The sequence below is a fragment of the Vairimorpha necatrix genome, chromosome 7 (assembly GCF_036630325.1).
Source record: "Vairimorpha necatrix chromosome 7, complete sequence".
NCBI lineage: Eukaryota > Fungi > Microsporidia > Nosematidae > Vairimorpha > Vairimorpha necatrix.
Window position 1 is genome coordinate 330,281 of NC_088822.1, and position 24,549 is coordinate 354,829.

Consider the following 24,549-nt stretch of genomic DNA (forward strand, 5'->3'; position numbering starts at 1 on the left):
CGTTGTGTTTTCGTCAGGTCCGCGAAATATGTAGTCAGAGATGACTAAGGATCTTCAAAAAGAATACCAATGAGTTATAGAAACAAATGCTTTTTGTGTGATGGACCACAAGAAAATTTAGAACACTTTCTGCTACCCTCCATAAGAGAGCGTCCACGTCGCGGAGGGTGGGACCGATGTTTTTTAACTAGGTGCAGATCTCTAAATGAAGGGTAAAGCAAGAGAAAGCAGGAGCGAGCTCAGTAGAGCAAAAAGTGACCACTTTGGTGGTCCAAACAACAATTTAGATATAGAAATGTATTTAAAACAACAAACTAAGCATGTATATGCTAATAAAAGTTTCCCAAGTGTTACTTTCAAAAATGATGGAGAAATGAAATATTTTCTCAAGAAAATAAAAATTCTCTCGGAAAGAATTAATAAAAATGATATTTTTGACACATCAAAAAAAGAAAACAATAAAGATCTTAGTGATCTTAAAAGATACATAGCTAGCACTACTGAATTATTACTGATTCAGCAGACATATCTGGAGCTCTTCCATGACAAGCTAGAAAAACAAAATATCAAATTAAAAAATTTGATATGAAGGGTAAAGCAAGAGAAAGCAGGAGCGAGCTCAGTAGAGCAAAAAGTGACCACTTTGGTGGTCCAAACAACAATTTAGATATAGAAATGTATTTAAAACAACAAACTAAGCATGTATATGCTAATAAAAGTTTCCCAAGTGTTACTTTCAAAAATGATGGAGAAATGAAATATTTTCTCAAGAAAATAAAAATTCTCTCGGAAAGAATTAATAAAAATGATATTTTTGACACATCAAAAAAAGAAAACAATAAAGATCTTAGTGATCTTAAAAGATACATAGCTAGCACTACTGAATTATTACTGATTCAGCAGACATATCTGGAGCTCTTCCATGACAAGCTAGAAAAACAAAATATCAAATTAAAAAATTTGATATGAAGGGTAAAGCAAGAGAAAGCAGGAGCGAGCTCAGTAGAGCAAAAAGTGACCACTTTGGTGGTCCAAACAACAATTTAGATATAGAAATGTATTTAAAACAACAAACTAAGCATGTATATGCTAATAAAAGTTTCCCAAGTGTTACTTTCAAAAATGATGGAGAAATGAAATATTTTCTCAAGAAAATAAAAATTCTCTCGGAAAGAATTAATAAAAATGATATTTTTGACACATCAAAAAAAGAAAACAATAAAGATCTTAGTGATCTTAAAAGATACATAGCTAGCACTACTGAATTATTACTGATTCAGCAGACATATCTGGAGCTCTTCCATGACAAGCTAGAAAAACAAAATATCAAATTAAAAAATTTGATTAAAAATAATCTGATGGATGACAGTAATCAATTTACAGAATCAACAAAAAATAAAATTGAGATGATGATTGAGAATCACTCAAAAGAATGTGTAGAACAAAAGGATAATAACTCCGATGTTCCAAATGATACCAGTAGCGAAACCCTTCAGTTAGCTACTGGAAACAATGATATTTCTAAATTAGAAATCATAAATGAAGATGTTTTAATTAATGTCAAAAATATCGTGTCTGCTGTCAAAGTAGAAGAAGAAGATCGATTGTCAGATGATGGCAAAAGAAAATGTATAGGTGTCTCAAATGCGTCTACAAATATTATAATTAATAAAAATATTAAAACAAAAGATGTTAAGCTAGACTTAGCTTTCATTAATAAAAAAGCAGTAGTTAGACATCTGTCAACTATCTCTGCTATTATAGCTGGTAAAAGAAAAGCTCCTAAGAATGGAGTCAAGCTTTTCCATATAAACGAAGACGGATGGACATCTGTCAAACACACATTCAAGCCTAAAGTCCAGATAGACTTGAAGAAAAACAGAAGTGGTAAAACCACAGATAAAACCAACTTTAATAGATTTAAATCACTTAAAGTAGAAACTAGTGGCAATGTAAAAGTGCCCAAAAAGATTAATCATGAAGCTGTAAAGAGAAAGAATATCATTCCTAAAAAAGATCATGAAAAGGAAAGATTACAAAATCAGAGAATAAATTTTACAAAAAAAACGAAGGACAGAAAAAATGAGAAATGTCAACAAAAAAGAGTTCCAGTTTTACCAAAGAAAAACTGGGCCAAAGAGCTATCTGAAGAAGCTCTTATGAAAATTATTAAGGATGGTAGAATTATTTCCAAGTGTAAGTTTAGGATAGCTCTTGTGTCTGGACTCGGATTGAAAGGGAAACCTCAATCTAGAGACGCTTGGGCAGCCTTAGCTGATGTGGAAAATAAAGATATACCACTTATAAAACAATTTAAAGATTCGGAAGTAGTACTTCTGATGATTAGAGAACACGTGGGCCAAAAGGTACTAAGCAAAATTAAAGAAAAGTTCGGAGGTTCTAATATCTGCGATGAAGTTAATTTCTTCACCGACTTTATGTCTTTAACAAAAACAACTGTTCTAGGAGAGCTGCAAAGACTCTCTGGAACGCATAAAAATTTTGTACCGCTTGTAAAAGCATGTTGGTACATAACTAAAGAATTAAATAAAGAAAACCCAAACCATGGTTCTTTCATTATTTTAGAAAATATGATGGGTGAGCCTGCCCGAGAATCTAAGGACTTTAACAATGAATAAAGTATCTTTGTTAAAGTCCTGTTATTATAGGAAATTATTTTCCTATAACAAGAGTGATATTTTCAAATCTCTAAATAAAAAAACGCATAATCCAATTGGATTTACTCAGATTAAAAATACTTTCCAAACGACAACGAGATTGAATAGTCTCAAATATTTTTCTATTAGAAAGAATATGTGGTGGAAGAAAGTACAAGAACAATATTGTATTGTCAAGATACAAAGAATTCCTTATGGAGTGAAAGATCTCCTCAAAGACTTATGTAAGAAGAACTCTCTTTTGGAGAATTCCATCATTACAGCAAGAAAGTATAGACGAAGAGACACGTCTTTTACAAAAATAATAGTTGAAAAACTATACGCAAATTTATTGATTAAGACAGTTAAAGCTAAAGGCTTTAAAGTTTTAAATGATAATAGAAAAGAACTAGAGAAATCTAGTAAAGTAAATAAAAAGACCAAAGAGAACATAAAACTCTTAAGTCTAAACATTAATCATCTCTCTAATAAGAGAGAAGAACTTGAGTTTCTTCTTAAGAAGGAGAAACCAGAAATTATGTGTTTACAAGAAACTTGGAGACAATCTACAAGACCTTTAAAACTTGAAAAATACACTACAGTTGAAACACCTAGTGGTGGAAAAAATAAACCAGGATTAATAACTCTGGTTAGAAATAATGGAGCGATCAGATGTTCCAAAAAAGGAACCGACTCAAACATTCTGCAAACTGTAGTTGAGTTTAGTTCAGCAGGCAAATGGATTAAGTATTTAGTCTTAAATGTCTACATACCACAAAACAAGGATCTCAAAAGGGAGACCTTGGCTAGATTATTTTCTCTTTTAGAAAAAGAGAATTTCAGAAATAACTATAGTGAGATCATAGTGATGGGAGATATGAATATGCAGAGTTCTAGTCTCAAGAAAAAATTAAATGTAGTTGGTTTGCCAGTTACAATAAAATATAACAGCAACGATGGTACAAGGATCCTCAAAGATGGTAAAAGATCTAAGAGGAAAATTGATACCATCTTTCGACTAAAAAGTAATGATAATGAGAAGATCATTATATCCAAGTCTTGGGTATTAAGTGATCACTTAGTGCTCAAAAGAAGTATTAAACTTGCCGTTGATAAGATCTCCGATCAACTAGTTTATGATAAGAAAATGCTGGAAAATCCAAAAGTGATTAAAAAGCTAAAAAAGAAGTTGTGTAATCAACAATTAAACATGAATAATCTCCCCGAGATTATTCAGAAAGTTTGTACATCTTTGAAGATTTACAAAAAGAGAAGAGTCCATACTGGACTTACAATGAGATGGAGATATTTAAAAGTCTTCAAAGAAAAACGTCTAGCAGCAAGAGCTGTTATGAAAAATTACAATGAAATCAACTCAATTAGATTCGAATATCTCAAAAAGAGAGTAGACGAAACTAAAAAGTTGATTCGCAAAGATAGATCGAAACTTTGGGCTTTAAGAGGAATAAAGCTCTTTAAAAGTAACAGATCCCGAGAATTCTGGCAATGGCTGAAAAATAGAAGTGTTTCCATTCGTTTGGATCAAGTGGCTCTAATTGACCACAATAAGCTTCTTCAGACTTGCCGAGCAAAGAAGCTAGAAATAGCAAATAATTTTTACGCTGATTTGGCGTCAGAGAATGATATAGATGTCAATGTCTATGATAAAGTAGATCTTGTTGATCTTCCCCCAGAGATAACAGATGAAGAATTTCTATCCGCACTGAAGAAATGTGGAAATAACAAAGCTGCCGGTCCTGATGAGATTCCAACCGAGCTATACAAATACTTACTGACTAGAGCAGTAGAAGATAAATTCTTTAAATTCATGCTACATGAATTTAATAAATATATTTGTGGAAATAGTACTCCTGAATATTGGAGCATGGCAAACATGATTTGCCTTCACAAAAAAGGAGATGAGACAGATCTGAATAATTATAGGGGAATCTCCTTAATTAACACAATTAGTAAGATCTATCTCAAGATAATAAATGACAGGTTAACTCAATTTGTCGAAGAACAAGATATACTCTCTAGATACCAAGCAGGATTCCGAGCAGGTGAAGAGTGTATGAATCAGATTACATCTCTACTAGAAATAGTGAGAAGAAGAGAATTCAGAGGCTTGAACACAATAATGTGTTTCATTGACTTTGAAAAAGCTTATGATAATGTAAGTCATGACTTATTATTTGAAAAGCTTACAAAACTTAATATCCCATTGTATTTAATCAATACAATAAAGGATATTTATAAATATACCACCATGCGTGTGAAAATTGGTGGTGACACGTCAAGTGGTTATAGCTACAGAAAAGGAGTGAGACAAGGGTGCCCTTGTTCTCCAATGCTGTTCAATATATTCATCAATGATATTTTTGACGGCATAGAAGGAGTTTTGATCCCAAGATCAAATACGAGAGTTCCGGGACTGATGTTCGCAGATGATATTGTTGTCTTCGGAAACAACATTGATGATCTTAATAATAAGATCAATAGAATTTCAAAGTGGGCAGTTAATAACAGAATGAAGATTAACTGCACAAAAAGCGGAGTATTAGAATGGAATGCTCATTCTAACATACAAGAATTCCGAAGTTTATATTCTCTCAGTACAGACTTTGGTGTGATTGAAGAAGTCACTGAATACAGATATCTAGGTGTCTTAATTAAAAGAAACACGCTAGAAGAACACTTGGTTAAAGACGCAGCAATGCGTGGCAAGAAAGCCTTGGACGCCTTGATGCCCAAGTTGATGAATAGCAGCATCAATCTCTACTTCAAGGCGATCTTAATAAAATGTGTACTAGTACCCACACTAATGTATGGCAGTGAATTGTGGGGAATGTCAAGTACAAGAGCAGGTAAGATTAACAGGATCTTAAGAAAATCTATCAGAATGATATTCAAAAGAGTATTAGTTCCACTAGATAGAGTAATGGACGAGTTCAGTATCGAACGAATTCATATACAAGCAGCTTTGAGTAGATTCAGAGCATACAACAAGTGGAAACACAATAAGACAATCATATCGGATATAATCTCAATTAATCCGAAAGAAAGAAAAACTACCTGGTGTTCAAGAACACAAAGATGGTTAAAACGATTTGTTGGCAACGAATACGAATCAAGTGATAGTAGATTTATCACTACAAAAATAATTGATGTACTAAGAAGTCGAAGAACTCTAAATACTTCTTTAGCTGCATCAATAGCAAACCAATATGACATAAGAAATTCACAAATAAAATATGTCATGAACAAAATAAACAATAGAAAAATTAGAACATATACTAGATTGAGATGTAATCTAGTAAAGTGGTCCTCAGCAATAGCATATTCAAAAAGAATACCAATGAGTTATAGAAACAAATGCTTTTTGTGTGATGGACCACAAGAAAATTTAGAACACTTTCTGTTGGAGTGCGTCTGTTTTACTGACATTAGAACATCTTTTGAAAATAAACTGCCTCTACTGACTTGTTCAAAAACAAATATCCGAGAAAAAACCAAACAACTCCTTGGTAATAAAATCGGACTAAAAAATAACCCAGATAAGATAAAAGAACTTTGTTGGACTATAGAGTTCTTAGATAGAATGGTTGTCTCTAGAAGAATTATATTTGAAAAGAAACTTAAAGAGATAACAAAACAGGATAATTAATATGAATAATTAAAAACAATAAAATCTAGAAATGGAAGAAAGAGATGTTATTTTACTAACAAGAAAACTTATATTTAATTATATTTGACCTGGGAGAGGTCGGGCATGATACTGATGCTGTATTGTTCCGCTGAACTGAGTCGTGTTCTTAAATGGTGTATTGAGCCAGGCGTTTTCGTTTTTCATCAGACTCATGAAAGTGGGTCTCTAGTCATATTATGACTAAGGATGTATCCTATGGGAACAAACTTTTCTCCTACAAGCGAGGCCGTTAAGGTATGCTGGCGTGTAAACGCACTTATTGATGATTTTTTCTTTATTAGTGGAGTTTTTGGTGGCTTGGAGGCTTTTCTTCGTTTTGCTGATTCTGTCTTTTTTTTACAATAAACAATTTTATTTTTTTTTAGGTGCAGATCTCTAAGTCTTACCAACCTTCGGCTGCTGGTTGGTAAGTAGGGTCATCTATACTCTAGGGGTGGGAGACCCATTGCTGGTGAGAAGAACACCGTTAACTTTCGAGTAATTCTTCATATTTTTAACCTGGGAGAGGTTGGGCATGATACTGAAGCTGTATTGTTCCGCTGAACTGAGTCGTGTTCTTAAATGGTGTATTGAACCAGGCGTTGTGTTTTCGTCAGGTCCGCGAAATATGTAGTCAGAGATGACTAAGGATCTGTTACCTACGGGAACAAATTTTTCTCCTACAAGCGAGGCCGTTGAGGTATGCTGGCGTGTAATCGCAATTATTGATGTTTTTCTGGTTGGTGGAGTTTTTGGTGGCTTGGTGGCTTTTCTTCGTTTTGCTGATTCTGTCTTTTTTACTGTGGTATAATATCTACCACATGGATCATAAGTAACCAATAGGACAACAACACGTCAACGATGTTTCTATCACATCTTGAAACACGACGTCTATTGGTCTATCATGAAACAATATATTCTTATTGGTTACCAACAACTATAAATAAAGAAATTATGAACATTAATATGATGCACAAGAAATCTAATACGCTCTCCTATCCTTCACAACAGGGCAACGACGCCTCAAATAAAACTATTTACACTAAACAAAACTCTACCTTGGGAATCAACGGTTCTAATAACCGTAGCATCTTAGAATGCTTTCTTGCCTCTGGCACAATTCCCGGCAATTACGCCAATTTGAGCTCAAATGGCATTAAAGGTAAAAACGCAGTTACAGCTGATAACAAACATCATTACGCGGAATTCAAAAGAATAGTTGAAGGAACAGACGTACCCATCATCGAACATATACTCAAAATATTTAATATAAAAACCGACCTAACAACTGCAGGTCTCAAAGAGTTCGAAACTCTTTCCGAGTATAATAAGTGGAATGACACACAAGCCGGTCAAATCTACCATAGTCTAATCTATGATTCCACATATAAATCAAAATTAACAAATAAAAGTTATAAAGCATTAAGAAAAGAACTTCTTAATATACTATACCCCAAAACACAACACCGAATAATCTCTCAGAAACTTGATAATATTAAACAGTGCAATTACTTTACCATAAATGAATACATGGATGAAATTAGTAAAGAATTAGAAGGATACACTCATATTAACGAACTTTCTCGAAAAGAATTAGAACGAAAACAAGAAGAAATATTCTTTAGAGGATTAGGCAAATACACAACAATTAAAATAGCCGACCAGAAACTTAAATCGGCGTTATTTGAAGAAATTATACAATTCCTAGTAGACCTTGAAGAAACTATTTTAGCACAGTCAACAGAGACAAGTCAACGTGCTGTAAAAGACATAGGATTTACCAAAACTACAAATAACTTTACAAGCAAGAAGTGGTGCAAGTATCATAACTCCAAATTCCATAACACCAAAGATTGTTTGCTTCATAAGAACACCCCATCTAACGATAATAAAAATCTTATTATATCGGAACAAAAAACTGATAGTCATGAAGGCATTAAAATCAATGGGAAAATTAATGACACTATGTTACAGTTATTCGTGGACACAGGGGCTACATGCAATTATATACATGAGAACATTGTCAATATATTAAAACTGCCAATATTTGAAACAAAACCACTTACTATGGTATTCGGCAATGGTACAAAAGAAACAACTAATAAGATAGTCGAATCAAGATTAGATATCAGTGGTAGAACATTTTTGATAAAGTTTTATGTATTACACAAAATTCCAGAAGATATAATTTTAGGTTATGAATTCCTCGCTGCAAACGACGCAGTGTTAAACATTAAAAAGAAAATTATTATTGTGGACAAAGGAACGATAATTCCATTCATTGGTGTCGAAAAATCATCAGAAGAGATGCTAGATGAAGTATTAGCAGAAAATACTTGTCTAACCATTAAAAACAAAAATTTTCATATTAAGGGGGCAGATAATATTGCTGCGGACTCCCTATCGCGATGCCTCATATCTCAAGCAACATCGCTAAAAGTAGAGTATGACAATGCTGTAAGAAGAGCTTGCGCGTCAAACAACGACGCATTACTAATAAATGACAAAGGTAAACTAGAAGTTAAACATGACAAGATCAAGTCGTTTCTTAAGACTATACACAAAATATCAGGACACCGAGGGGTTTCAACGCAGTATAACAATATAAAAAATTATATTTACGTTAAAGATGCTCTGAAGAACATAGCAAAAATAGTCCATAAATGTAACATTTGCAGAAACTATAAGATTATTAATAACAAGAAACAACAAGAAGTAAGAATGAACTCCGACAAGCTATACGAACGAATCTCAACGGATATATTTGGGCCTTTTCAATATTATACTCCCATTCCTAATTCCGAAAAGAGGACAGGATATATCTTAACAATAACAGATATATATTCAAGGGAAACACAGTTAGTTTTTCACAAGCAAATTAAGACACAAGAACTTATAGACGACGTAGAATATTGGATTTCTAGTAGAGCAAAACCAAAGCATTTGATCTCAGATAACGGACGGCAATACACCTCAACCGACTTCACTAATTACCTTACGGACAAGGATATAAACCATATTCTTATACCAACGTATACACCTAGATCCAATGGTATATCAGAGAGAATTAATCAAACCATTGCTTTTATCATATCTATTAATAAATATAGGAATATTTACGACACCGTCAAAGAAGCAGAGAACACATTAAATATCAATTATAATCGAGGTATTGGAACTTCTCCCTATCTCTTAACGCACAAAAAGGATTTCTTCGATATCGAAAATAAGCTTCAAAACTTTAGAATAAATACAAAGAATTTATCGTACACTCCAAAGTTTAAAGTGGGAGATATAGTATATAAGCGAAATCTAAAGGCAGGAAAACTCGATCGTAAGTATGGACATAAACAAAGCATAGAAGAAGTTGGAAGTAAAGGGAATTGGGTTCGTCTAAAGAATGAAGAATCTTGGACGCACGTCCGAAACCTAAAGTGCTAGTCGAAGGTGGCAGTATGTGGTATAATATCTACCACATGGATCATAAGTAACCAATAGGACAACAACACGTCAACGATGTTTCTATCACATCTTGAAACACGACGTCTATTGGTCTATCATGAAACAATATATTCTTATTGGTTACCAACAACTATAAATAAAGAAATTATGAACATTAATATGATGCACAAGAAATCTAATACGCTCTCCTATCCTTCACAACAGGGCAACGACGCCTCAAATAAAACTATTTACACTAAACAAAACTCTACCTTGGGAATCAACGGTTCTAATAACCGTAGCATCTTAGAATGCTTTCTTGCCTCTGGCACAATTCCCGGCAATTACGCCATTTACAATAAACAATTTTATTTTATTTTTAACTCAAATAATTCTGGTCCAGGGCATGGGTTATATCTACCTCTTACAAGCAAAGAAAAACATGAATTTTTAATGTCCGGTGGGGTTTCTTATCTTTGCTAATTCGGTTTTTTACACTTTAAATTTTTATTTTATTTTTAGGATTACAGACCACGGGAATAACTTTCTACACTACAGGAGAGGCCGTGAAGGCATGCTGGCATATAAGGCAATTATTAATGATTTTTCTTTTTTATGATAAGTTTTTATCTACTCGGAGCTTTTCTTTCTTAGCTGATTGTGTCTTTTTTGCATAAATATTATAATTTTATTTTTTACAATAAACATTTTTATTTTTATTTATTTTTTGGTAATTTAGTTTTAAAAGTAAAATTAAAAATTTTGTTGGTTGGTTTTTTTCGAGGACTTTGTTGTTTAACGAACGTTCCATGAATTTAAAAAGTATAAAAAGAAAAAAATTATCAAAAATTATGAAAGGGTCAGAGTCTAGATATCAATGTTCATGACACAGTAAAAGCATGGGGCTATTATATGATGCAATGTATACTACAAATGAAATCTGAACCAGTTCATATTAAGATATGTCTTGTTTTTTCAATTTCTCATGTATATCAGATTATCTCTTTATGCGTCGTTGGTAGCCTAGAAAACTTTAGAACTATTCTTAAATATAAAAAATCAACTTATGCGGATTTATGAAAGTTGCTTTTTTCTGTATTAGATTTTCAAAATTTTATCCAGTTTATGTCTTTGAATAATCATCTTTTTCCCCCTTGATGTTTAAAATCAATTTTCAATTCATTTTTCAAATTAGAGTATTGAATTTCTTTTATTTAAAACAAACTCTTCAAAAATTAAGAACTCATAAAAACTATTTTCCGTGATATTTTAGATCATCATATATTTACGTGATATTCTTGTGGAACGTTAGATGTAGTTATAGCCCAAAAATAATGTTTTTTTTTTCCAAACAAATACTCAATATCGTACATAATGTCTTTCATTTACTTTCTTGTACATCCAAGAAATAGCAGCTAACTACGAATAAGCCTTTAGTAATGGCACCAGTAATTATTTTTTGTAACTGTTTATGTAGACCTTCAAATATTGCATTTCTTCAAACATTCAAGCCTTATTTCAAAATCATTTAAATATCGATATTATCCACATAATTCCTCCTGCCGAATGTTTTCAATATGACGAATTTTTCTTTTCAGTGCTTCATTTTTACGTCACATTACACTCATCTGTAATTATTTTACAAGGGTACGTTAGTTAAGTATAATTCACCAACGTGCTTCATAGATAATAATAAAAATGCCGTAAGAGTCTATTTGGCCCATTTCTATATTATCATATTTTATAAGTATTAGGAAACATAATTAAGCCTTTAAATTCATGTTATTAAAGAAATTTGTTTTACTAACCTTACACTGGATAAAAAATTATATATGTATTTTTCAAGCTCTAATAAGAAATTAAAGAGCTCTATCACATAGGAATTACAAAATTAAGAGAATCGTAGCTCTATTTACAATATAGTTATCTATCAATTTGTTTTACATTATTTCCTGAATGATAATAGAAAAAAATGGAATCTGGGGGTTCTTCTAATATATAAAAATCGAGGTTTTTTTTTGCTAGATTAAATTAGGATGGATTGCAAAAAAAAATGATACTTAAATATTCTTGTAAAAGAATTTCAAAAAACTATGATCGTGTACGCTTAAACAGAATTAATTATTGTTTTTGATTTTTGACTCTAAAATTACAAAACAGTAAAAAATTACATGAAAACAAAAACAACAAAGTAAATTTTTGGAGCATAGAGTCGAAACACAAGTTAAATACCCAAAGGCATACTAAAATACCTTTATGTCTGTTTTAAAGGTGAATTACATAATGTAATTAATTTTTAAACATGACTTAATTATATATTAACTTATTTGCACAAGATGTTTTATTAGTGTGCTAGTTTTTTTAGGTTCAATTCAAAGTTTAATGAATTGTTCCCAAAGAAAAAGATTTTACATATAGTTAATATTGTAAATTATGCCTGCTTTATTTATGTTTAGGTATAGTTGTATGATCGAATAAGAATATTCAATAATTTATTGATTTTTTGTTTTTGGTGAATACATAGATATTTAGAATATTTCTGTAGGACTGATTTTGTTCATTATGTTAAAAATACGTAGGGCATATTATTTATGCACTAATATTTATGCGAACATGCAATCATAAAAGTTGAAACAAACTAATGAAAAGATTATAAAAAATATAAGTGATATTTGCCGAAAATGAAGTTTAAATATTTTATAAAAAAATTGTGGAAGAATACCCATAAGAATTTAAAGTAATAGTTGTAAAAACATACAAAATCGTTTAAATAAAAACAATTTGTAGCCTTGTAAACAAGATGATTGCATATAATTACATTTGAAAAAAAGATATGTCACAACCCTTTTCATATACTAACACTAAATTTGGCATTTAAGAGTAATGGAGGTTTTTTGCAAGGAAAAGGTTCTCTTTCTCACAATTGCATTGTAGTCTTTTGGCTGTTGCATTTTTATGAATATCGATCAAAAGTAATAGTTATGATTTTTTATTTAATAACGTTGACTGTTATTGTATTCTATATTAAGCCCAACATTATTACTGCAATGAATAGCTTTCTTGTCTTTACACAGATTGTTAGATTTTGCTACCGATTTTATTGAATATCTATCTGTTTTATACAAATATATGACGGGAGCTCATCAAAACAAGATTTTACATTCCTCCTGCCCAAATCGCGATAGTGTCTGGGTTGAATTCAAACGGAAGAATTAAAATTATCCGTTAATAAAAATATTCTAAAGAGCATTTTGGCATATTGGCCATTATATGTTCGAGTAACGACATTAATACATACAGAGTAGAGGTGTCTTAATTCTTTAAATGTTGATCTTTCTGTTTTTATGTAAAAAATCTTAGAGAGTATATTCTTAGATAATTTTCATTAGATTTAAAAAAAAGAAACATATTCCATCATTATAAATTTGGGAGTTGAAACAGCGATAGGGGTTTTATCATGTTGCCACAGATTGCGTCTTATATTCAAATCTCTAATATAATGCGGGTTGTTTATACTATATAAGAACATTTATGTTAATTTTGAACTATCCAAATCTTAACAAATATCTCTAATTTCTCAAATTATCACTTGTCTAATACAAAAAAATTCATCTTCTCCATCTTTGATATTGTGATACGAATAATTGTAATTTAGTATCTGTTATTACTTCGTTGGCGTGTTCCTTTTTGATTTTGTATTACAATCACGGGGAAAATATCTTTAACAAAAGCTTATATCGTTTACGGGATCTAATTGCCTTGTTTGCTTTTCTGTGTGTTTTATTGTATATTTTTTTAATCAACTCTGGAATTTTAAAATTTGATGGCCACTTACAAAGCAATGTAAGAATGTAAGTTACATATTAAATCCCCTTTGATAAATACCCAGATTAAAATCAAGTACTTCACGCTATATTTCCGTATTCCCATGATATTATCGTAGTCTCACAAATATGAACACGTTATTATATTCTATTTCATTTTATATGTTTTATAAAAGAACTTTGCAATCATTATTTTATTTATAAAGGTCGCCTGAATTTATGATTAAATATCGGTAAAAAAGAGTACGATGTATTTTTAATTCTGAGCCCAATAACTTATATTTTTGTCTCTAATGAATAAAACGGGGGTAAATCAGGTTTAAACGAAACAAATATAAAAAAGACTCATCAGTACATTGATTAATAATAGATAAAAGGGGTTTATCGAATATTCGAACCGCATGTTTTTTTTAATTTGGTTTTATGGAAATTATTTGCAATTTTTAGATCTATAATAGTAATTTTTTTGAAAACATTTAAAACTTTCATCATAGATAGTATTTTTGTTTTTTTCATTTGCCATTCCTAACAAATTCCTATCTTTTCATTTGTGGCAGAAAAAGGATTATATATGTAAGAAAATATCGCTTTGTTTTTGACAATTCTATTATATAATTTTTGATAATTTAAATATAATTTGAGATTTAATTTTTCAAAATATTAGATGTCCTACCTCTCGTCTAGTGTATCTAGCTCATAAAGGGATTTCCGCTTTCATGATTTGGCAGTTACATAGAAGTTATTCAAATGTATATTATAATTATCTTTAATATTTATTTTCATTTTTATGTTCTCATAAGATATAGATCTGCAACATAAAAAAATTTTATTAGCTGCAAACTTTTCATATTAAATTAGAGATGAATTTCAGTCTATAAGTAACATTTATTTATAAAACTTTACGCTAAAAGAGAAGAACTTACGCTTTAGTCATTAGTTTTTGTATTAGAATTTAATATAATCAAAACAGTACTATAAAAATGACATAAAAACATACTCGGGTTTATTATATGAAATATTATCTAATATCTCTTCTATTTTTTGAATTCTAAATAATTATCAGTAATATGGGTTGTGTACATCGAGAATCTGTTTATATCCTGTATATATATTATAGAGGCATCTAAACATCTCTTCTCTATAACGATGGCTTTGTAAATTAGCTAAATAGAATTATTATTTTCAACTACTATTCTTATTTCAGGAAAACAATATTTTATTTAACTATTTTATATATTTAAAAATTCCTAAAAGCCTGAAAGCTGCACGAATAAACAAACTTGTTTCTACTATATCCAAGGATAATGCTATAAAAGATATGGATGTTTTCATCACCATTGGTATCTTTAGTTGTCTGAAATTAGTTCAATTATTGCTTAACTTCATATTTATAAAGATATTAGTTAGATCGAGATCGATTTCTATATCAGACGTTACGGACTACGAGTTTGTGTAAAAATGAATCAAGAGTTGTTATAGAGTCAAAAATCATAGATTTATAGAAAAGTTGCTTCTGCGCATATTATTTTGTTTATCTTTATAATGATGTATTTATCCAGAAATTATATGAGAATGCCTTTGAAATATAGTAATTTTTTATAGAAAAAATAAAAAAAACTGATGCTTGCAGTAGTTCACAAGAACTTTTTACGAATATAAGCTTTAAGTTAGATCTGAAACTTTTGTTACGAATTACAAGTACGAAGTTCTTTTTCATGCCAAAATAGATTACAAATTATACCATCAGGGAGATTACAATACAGAGTGAAAAGAAGGTTTAAATTAAACCATCTTATTTCTTAAATTGTTATAGCTTTTAAGTTTTAATTGTGCGGTTTCAATCCAGATGTTTCTTTTATTTCAAAAAACATAATTTTTTTGTACTTATATAATCTTTAATTATTATATTTTCTTTTTGAATAGATTTTTTCAATTATAAACCCAATTATATTTTATTTAAATCATTTCTAATAAACGCGTCTAGAAAAACAGTTTCTCTAATATAAAACAAAAGTACTATATGTTTAACAAAAATATTTTATAGGCTTGTTGAAGGATAAGATAAAGTCCAAAATTACTTTACAACCGGAATACCAATATTAGTAGAATAAAATATACAATAAATATTAATGTCATATTAAAGATGATTTGTTCAAAAATACAGATACAACCGATTTATATTCCATTTAAATTTATATACGATCCAAGAAGAGATAGAAATATCAAAAAAGGTATATAATATCTTATGTGATTAGTTCTTGGTTTTAAGTCAATAGAACATTGTTATTTCATTTTTTTTTTTTTTGGGGGGGGGGGTTGTTATACCGATATATAAAAAATCAACTAAGTTGAATAGATTTAAATTTATGAGGTATCATGGTCATTGTTCTTGTCGAAATTGATGCCTTATATTCTTAGGCAGTGCACAATACAGCCCCAAATTAACTTTATGATGTTCTATAAGGGTAAATTTTTTTAAATTCAAAATTTGTCCTATTTATTTCAGTTAGTGCTCTAAATAGATGTTAAATTTTTTAATATATTTCTTCATAAATTTTCTCATATAATCAGAATATAATTTAATAAGTAAGATTTTAATATATTTTTTTTTCTAAACCATTCGTTTGAAAAAAAAACATTCGCGCCCATTACTATGTGGTTATGATATTATAATCGTCTTTGGAAAATTATATAATATTTAATAAGAGATTTGAGAGCGAGTTTTCAAGATATGTCCTAATCCGGCAAGTTATTGCTATATATATATATATGTATCGGTACCTGGTTTTCGGGACGAACACAATTATCAGGACATTATTCATATTCTAAACGAGAACAAAGTTTAGAACATATTTTTTGGCCTTTGACATATATATACATATAAAAAATAATATCAACACAAACCTTTGAAAGAAATACATAATATAATGGTAAAATGAAATTTTTGGTGTTAACATCATAAACGCATAATAAGTTTAAGCAATTGTATCAATTAATCCTGTTAAAAGTTCAACAATTAAGTAAGTGCGACGTTTTAGAATTCAATTTCCTCATATAAATATGGAGATAAGTTGACAATATAAGACAAGAATGAGGTTTTACTGCTGTTATAATGGGAATTGATATTTAAAGTCGTTTCCTAAATTTGATAAATTTTGTCAATAACGACAGAAAAAATACACATAATCGTATTGTGAACTGTGCATTAACATACTTGTAAAAACGCTGTATTATTGACCATACATCATCATATAAAATAATAATATATAATTTATTTGGGTATAATATTCGGCTTATTAATTACTTTTCACAAGATACGCTTACAGTCTCATCTGGCAGTTCCAGGACTTCCTTCTGAGATTCACTCATTGGGCTCTCGAAGACCCCTTCCTGATCTGTATCAAGCCCATGTCTGGCTGACATAGTTAGGCTTTCTAAAGTCATTTTAAGGACTCTTGACTGTATATATGCTTCCGTTCTGGGTTCTAATCTGAGCACTTTGAAATGCGTACGGTGAAAATTAGTTACTATTCCATCCCACGTCATCACATAAGGAATAATTTTCGGCTTGTATTTGTAGAGAGAAGCCACATGATTTGCGAGCAAGTCGTATTTATGTCTCTTTTCTGTTTCTACTGCATGGAGGTTGTTAAAACTTGTGATTCCAACTTCTACAACGATCACTTCTTTCCTCAACTTGTCTGCAATTAGTATATCAGGCTTGTTATACTTTATTTTAATACTGGAATGTATCCTACTGTCGACTCGTATCTCAACATACTCATTTGCTACACATTCCTAACTGAATGATTTCTAATTCTTTTGGCATGGGATAGACCATACGTCTTACACAACTGCAGGTGGATGCATCGCAGTGCCTCATTGTGCCGTCTCATGTAATCATGTGAAAGCATACGATCACATTGGGCGGCCATATGATCTACTATCTTTGCATATTCATGGCAGTGTGGACATTTTATCTGTTTCTCTAAGAAAATATTTCGGTCCTGTAATGCACAAAAATTGCCTTCCTCTCTCGGGCTTATAATTTCTTTTTGTGAGCCACGTGGCAGCCTGTTTTATATCAATAAGTGGATCGCCTCTTGGTCTAAATAGCTTTGAATGGTTTGTTTTTATTTTTATATCGCTATAAAGAGAAATATTTTGTGCCTCTATTAATATTTTAGCTGTTACGTTTTCCTTAAGTTTATATTTCTCTTTTATATATCCTTCTATGGTGGATAGATAAGCGTAGCCTGTTTTCTCGGAGTTGAAAAACGCTTTGCGTCTTAGAACAGATTCTTTCGTGCTTTCAAATTCTTTGGCTAGTTGTAAAAGCATTCTTTCACTTTTATGTTCTACGCATTGGAGCCCTCTTCCAAGTTCGGCTCTGGAGAGATATAATCTTTCTTTAGTTGCAGATTGAATGATGGACGTGAAATTTAATCAATAATTTTCTGATGTTAATGTCTATGATCTTGTATTCTTCTGGTTCGGCATCTATTATTCCTATATAGTAATTAATTAGGCTTATTCCATGTTCTTGTTTGCTTTAAACAAATGGTTCGCATTCAACTTAGTCTTACATAGCTTTTCGATTCTTAATAAGATGGCCTTCCATATTTTTTATTTTGTTTCCTTCATTATCTTACCTTCGTGGCTTTCTGTAATGCCTAGATATTTATACCCCTTATGCCCCTCTAGCAATTTACCTTCATCTTTACACTTTATACTATTTGTAGCCGATTTTTCCGCGTTGATTTCTAGACCTACAGTATTAAAGAATTTCTTGTCTTATCTATTATCTCTTTCAATACTTCCTCATTTTCTGCAAGTAATATAGATCGTCAATAAACAACAAATGGTTAGTTACAAATGCTTGTTCTCCCAACGGATGCTTAACTTGGGGTATATACTATTCAATTTACGACTTAGCGGGTCTATACACAGCACAAACAATAACGGCGACAAACTATCTACTTGTAATATTCCTCTTCTGATCTTCTTTTCCATGATCTTCTCATTTCCTTCAAATATTTCTAGATTCCACTTGCTGGCCAGTAATTCTATTGTCTTACATATCCACTCTGGTAGTCCCAGAGCTATAATGCATTTTCTAAATAGTCATGTCTTACTGAGTCGTACGCCTTCTTAACATCTATCCAGGCCGCTTTGATTTTATAATTATATTCTCTATTCAGCATGTTATTTGTCGTTGCCTGATTTTTAGCTCCCTGCACTTTCCTCTTTGTTCCCATCTGGTTATCTGCTAAAAGAGAGTTTGATTCCACTAGTTCCTGGAGTACGTATGTAATACATTTTGTTGTAAGTTTGTACAAGTTAGACATACATGTAATGGGTCTAAAGTCTTTTCCTTCCACTGGTTGCCCTTTAGGTATCAGATAAGTAATTCCTCTGTAAAACCATTCTTCTTCCGTATAACTCTCCAGGCATATTTTCTTAATTACTTTGTAAAGAGATCCATGTAGGCAAGACATTTTCTTTATAAAGAAATTATAGACTCTATCTGGACCTGCTGCTTTCCAGTTGGGCAGCCATCCTATTATATTTTTAAACTCTTTTTCTGTCGGGAAAGCATTGATGCTGGGCTGTTCTATTTTGTATTTCCATAGGTATTCTTCTTCATTCTCCAGTGTTTCTTGTTTTGCATTTTCCCACATTTTCGACCAAAAATCTTCAATCTCTTTTTTCCCAACTTTATTGACGAAACCCAGAGGAGCTACCTCTGAGCAAATACAATTCTATGATATTAATGATTTTATTATTGTTGTGGCTCGTTGGGCCATGAGTACGGGGCATTAAGTCTTCCCTAGCTTGGTTGTTCTTCCTTGTCATTGGGTTACAAGGGTAATGGTAATTAGGATGGTTGTTGTTAAAGTGTGTTGTCATCCTTCGAATTGTGGGGGTGAGAAATAAATTTAAATAAATATTCGATTTTTGGAATAGATCGGTCGAACGGTCTATTTTCCAAAAAGGGAAAATTGATAAAATAAAAATAAATAATTTGTGGTATTTATAATACCACATTTATGATCATTCTTCTCCTCTGCATTTAGGTCTCGGTAGTATCTTCCACGGTAAAGTTCAAATTTTGTATTTTCATTTCTATATGCTTTTCTCTTCTCGTGAACTTCTATCTTCTTCTTGTATACCAAGATCCTCTCCTTAAGGTATAATTCCATTTTAATAACATCATTTGCTTTTGAAAGTATTAAGTTTCTTTCCCTCATGCATTTTCTTAGGGCTTTTTTCTCTTCCTCAGTTATCTTATCTTTCTCTAACTTAAATTGTATCAAAAAGCGCTTTCTTTTGTTCCATTGCGTTTATTTTATCTTCAATACTTTCTTTTCAAACACTTTTCTTAATTTCTTTACATGTTATCTCTTGATACACCCATTGTGCAGTTTGGATAATTTTGACAATATCATTCATATTATTGACTTTATTCTTTAGTAAAAATTTTCAACCACTAATTTTAAAGATTCTATAATTTCATAATTAGCTTTTAAAGAAGATATCTTTCTTGTTCCTTGTACAGAGCAAACGTCCGTATCTTTAATTTTAGTCCACATCTCTTTAAATCTTTTATCTATTTCATTTTGTCGCTCTACATCTTTTGGGGAGCATACTCTTGCAATCTCGTCCAAAGTCTTTCTTCTTTAAGTTGTATTCTCCTCTTTTAACTCTCTTACTCCTGTAAGCGTCCCTGCTTCATTTTCAAGTGCTTTTTGCGCCATTTTCTTTATTCTAACAATAGATATTTTTTTCTTAAATTTTGCATAATAGAACTCTAGTACTTTGTTCCATCCTCCCTTTGGCATCTGATTCCATCTACTTAAAATGGCTTGGAAAGACTTCCTAGGCCAATCATACTTGGCGCCCTCAACTTCCCCGAGAACGGCCATTAGAGAATCCAACTTGTTAGACCTCTTGGGTCCTCCTGGTTCTGTACTTAATGATACTGAGTTTATATCGTGTGTTTTTTGGTTGTTCGGTGCTGCTGGTGTTGTTTCAGCTATTTTTAGTTCAGCTCCTTCTTCTTCATTTTTACCCTTCATGTTTTAAAATAATAAATTACTAATTTAAAATAACTTTAATTTTTGTTTAATCTGTACTAAATGCTTCAAAGAAAAATATCAGAGACTAATAGATTTGATATTATACCTTTTCTGTTAAAAGTTATCAATGCATGCATTGTTCTTGGTTATTATTTCACTAATATCTTCTATGTATTTTTTGGATTGTTTGTGTCGATTGGATTCAACTTAGTGATATAATACGTTCAATTTTTTTGTAATGTTAATGCGAAACAACGCCGATCTATAATTTTTATGTAAAACTGTACTGTTTTAGAGACAGATTTTTGAATAAATTGATTTACGACGATCTCATATTTCCGGTTTAAAAGTTTTAGACCTTTAGGTATCACTTGATGTTATATCGTAGTATATTGGTGGAAGATATTCGATACCATTTTCTGTAATTTATAAATCTAAACCATTATGAAAAGTAAAAATATTAATTTTAGTCAAATTTCCGTTCTAATTTTATTAGATGTTGGTAGGACATTTTGCACTAAAAAATTTTCTGTTTTTTATTTATAAAAAAATGTGAATCTGCATGCAGCAACATATAGATTAAATTTAATTTGCCTATAATTGTTCAATACAAAAACATCACACAACATAAATAAAACAATACGACTTATTGCACCAAAACTTTAATGGCTTTTTACAATTTAAGATTTTTGTTCCGAAAAAAACTATTATATGTATAAAAACTGAAAAACATTTATAATATTAAATTCTTCAAAAAAATAATAGTCTTATAAAAAATGTAGAATATTAAAAATATATACAATTGGAGGAAATCATTTGTAAGAATTTATTTATAACGCGATTAGTAATAGAGTAAATCCCATGACAGGAATAGACACCAATACTTTGTCTGCATTGCTACTTACAGAATCTTCATCAACGTTTTTATCGTCGTTTTTTACTTTCGTATTCTTTTTTTTCGTTTGCGGGCTAGAAGCTGCATTCTTTTGTTGAATGGTTGGTTTATACTCATAAAATGTAGACCTTTTGTCGGTCCGTATTCCTTCTATAAATCTAGGTTTGGAATTATAGACAGCTTTGATTGTTTTTTCGTCATTAGACATTTTATTGTATTCTTGTATATTATAATTAATTTTTTCTGGTTTTAATTGAAAATCATTCGGCGTTGGGGCATATGCAAGTATGTATTCATTACCTTCTGTCTTGACAATAAGAGCTCCACTATTAAGTAATTCTCCGGCGTTTTCATGTACAGCAATTTTCTTAGGCACACTCCATTCAATATCATTTGGCCCTTTTGATTTTATTTCTATTCCTCCTCGACCATCAGTCTTTATAGAATAGGCCACATTGTCTTTTAGATTGACTAATTCTTCAACGTGTATGCCCGGCTGTTCACTAAGACTAACATTGTTGAATATGAATACTAGAAGTTGCAGGTCCATTTTTATTTACCCTCATAAAAATTTTATTTATATTTTACATGTTTATTTACACTACAAGAAAACACTGTAAATTAACAAACTTAAACAATTGAATCAACAAATTTCCTAAAACAAATATACGAGTATTAAAAAAATACTATGAAAACTTTGATTGTTTTTTACTTATAAGGAATAATTAGAATGTTCAAAGTCAATTTCCCATGTCATATAAATCTTATTGGTGATATGAAAACACGGGGTTATTTATTGTGGCGCGCGAGCGTTGACCCCTAGGATTCCATCCTGTGCCGGCGCTGAACCCTAAGATTAACAAGCCGTGCAGGCGTTGGCCCTGAGTTTCCTGACGAAAACCCCTGTCTAAATCTAATATTATTTAATTAAATAAACGCACTAAACTGGATTCGGACCTGCGGCCTATGTGAAGGAAACAAGCGCACATACCACTCGGCCATAGCTTACTACATAATGTGAAATATAAACAATAAAAAAACACTTGCAAAATGACATTTGATGAATAAAAAGATTTTTTCTTATCCCTTAAAAATGATTCTTTCCCCCAGAAATGCTAGTGAATGCATAATTTAACATTAATTTTACAAGGCAGGGACAATGAAGTTTTTTTTTAGAAAAGCAACAAAAAAATGGTTGAAACAAAAAGCTGGCAATTGCCTTCTTATAGATGGGGCGCTATATATAAGGGACGAGGCTAATGGAGACCACCTCAAAGTTTTTCATAGTCAACAGCTTCAAGCCATGGAAGTTAATGTAAAGCTTTTCACCAGCTTCATCACAGGGGCGTTAACCGATTCAAAGAATCATGCAATAAGCTTTTTTAAAAAAATTTTAAGGGACAATATAAGAAAAATCGTTTCCGAATGCATCACATGTGGACAATCACAACCGTTAAAAAATAAAGAGCGCCAATTATATATTACGGCCTCTAAACAGATGGAACGACCCATGATCGATTTCATCGATATGACACTTTAAAAGGGGTTAACAATGGGCATTGTTGAATTTTAACAATAATAGATGTGTATTCTAAGTTTGCATGGGCCTTCTTATTGAAAAGTAAAACAGGTGATGAGGTTACAAAAAAATCTTAAATTTTTATTTTACAATATGACTGGTCTGCCCAAGATCCTTCAAAGTGATAAGGAAGGAATTCTGCACTTTCTATATAAATAAACGTTGTTCAGACTTTTTTTATTATCTAAAAACATAGTAGGCCCCGTCGCCCACAATCAAACTGGCAAATAGAAAGGTTTAACCAAACCTTAACGTGAACAATCCAAAAACATGTATTTGAAGAAGGTTTGTTAGCCGTTGATAATTCTAAAACTGAAGATGAAAAGTTATGGCCAAACATCTAAATGAAGTCGTTTACGACTACAATTTAGCCAAACATAGTGCGACAAAGCATGTCTATTTAATTTAGTCTTAAAAATACCAAGATTTAATTCTGTTTTTACGCAAGATGAGAACGAGTCTTCAGATGATAGTTTAAAAGAAATTATATGATACTCAAGACAGAAAATGGAAGAGATTTGTCGAATAGTGTTTTTAAAGAGCAAACTGAAACTGGTTCAGTTGATTAAATTATCTTGCAAGAATGGATCGTCATTCGTTGGTTCATATCTCAAAATATACTTTTGAAATTGGTGACAAAATCATTGTAGCCAAAGACTTTGATAATAATATCAAAACAAAAAAACTAAAATTACCTTCATTTTTTTCTAAAGAAGTTAAGATTATAGAAATTCATTCAAACAACAAAGTGAAATGTGAAACTGAGGAAGGTACTCAAATTTTCCATATGTCTAGGCTTAAAATAAATTTAATATTAAACATTCAATTAAAAAATTTATTTGTGTTCTTTTTATTTCTTATTTTTTTACGTTTTTAGAGGGGTCAACGCTCGCGCTCCACATTCATTATAAAATATTTAAAGAGCAACATGTCAAATATCTCAGAATGGCCACTGCCGGATTTGACATGTGTTACATTTCCTACACTAACATACCTTTAAAAGCTTGCCGTGATTTCAACTTGCCATAACCGTTTTTTCCATTTTCAGTCAACGCTTTAAATGAATTGAATCGCGGTTCTACAACCGTTCCTTTTTCTTCCCACTTTGGTTTGAGTATTTTCTAAACGGTAGAATTAAATAATACCAAACTCTATCTCCCACCTTAATGGCATCCTTGTCACCGGAATTAGCTTTTTTACTAGTAGCGTATTCTCGTCTAAAAACGTCCAAGTTTTTAATTGTTTGCGCCTTTTGGGTTTTTTATCTTTTAAAGAATGCATTTCTTCTTGTATATCTATCTTATTTAAAGCTCTTCCTATTAAGAGTTCTATCGGTGCACACCCCATAGCCCCATGACATGATTGCATATAGACTCTGACTACTTT

The 24,549-nt window shown here is 31.1% G+C and overlaps 1 protein-coding gene across 1 annotated transcript; it reads right to left on the reverse strand.

Moving 5' to 3' along the window:
- Nucleotides 1-20,080: 20,080 nt before the first annotated feature.
- Nucleotides 20,081-20,689, reverse strand: VNE69_07018 (reverse transcriptase; the record flags this gene model as incomplete). The annotated part of the gene is made up of 2 exons (XM_065474022.1): nt 20,081-20,281; nt 20,324-20,689. The coding sequence occupies 2 exons, from the start codon at nt 20,687-20,689 to the stop codon at nt 20,081-20,083; spliced, it is 567 nt and encodes a 188-aa protein (XP_065330094.1).
- Nucleotides 20,690-24,549: the final 3,860 nt, after the last annotated feature.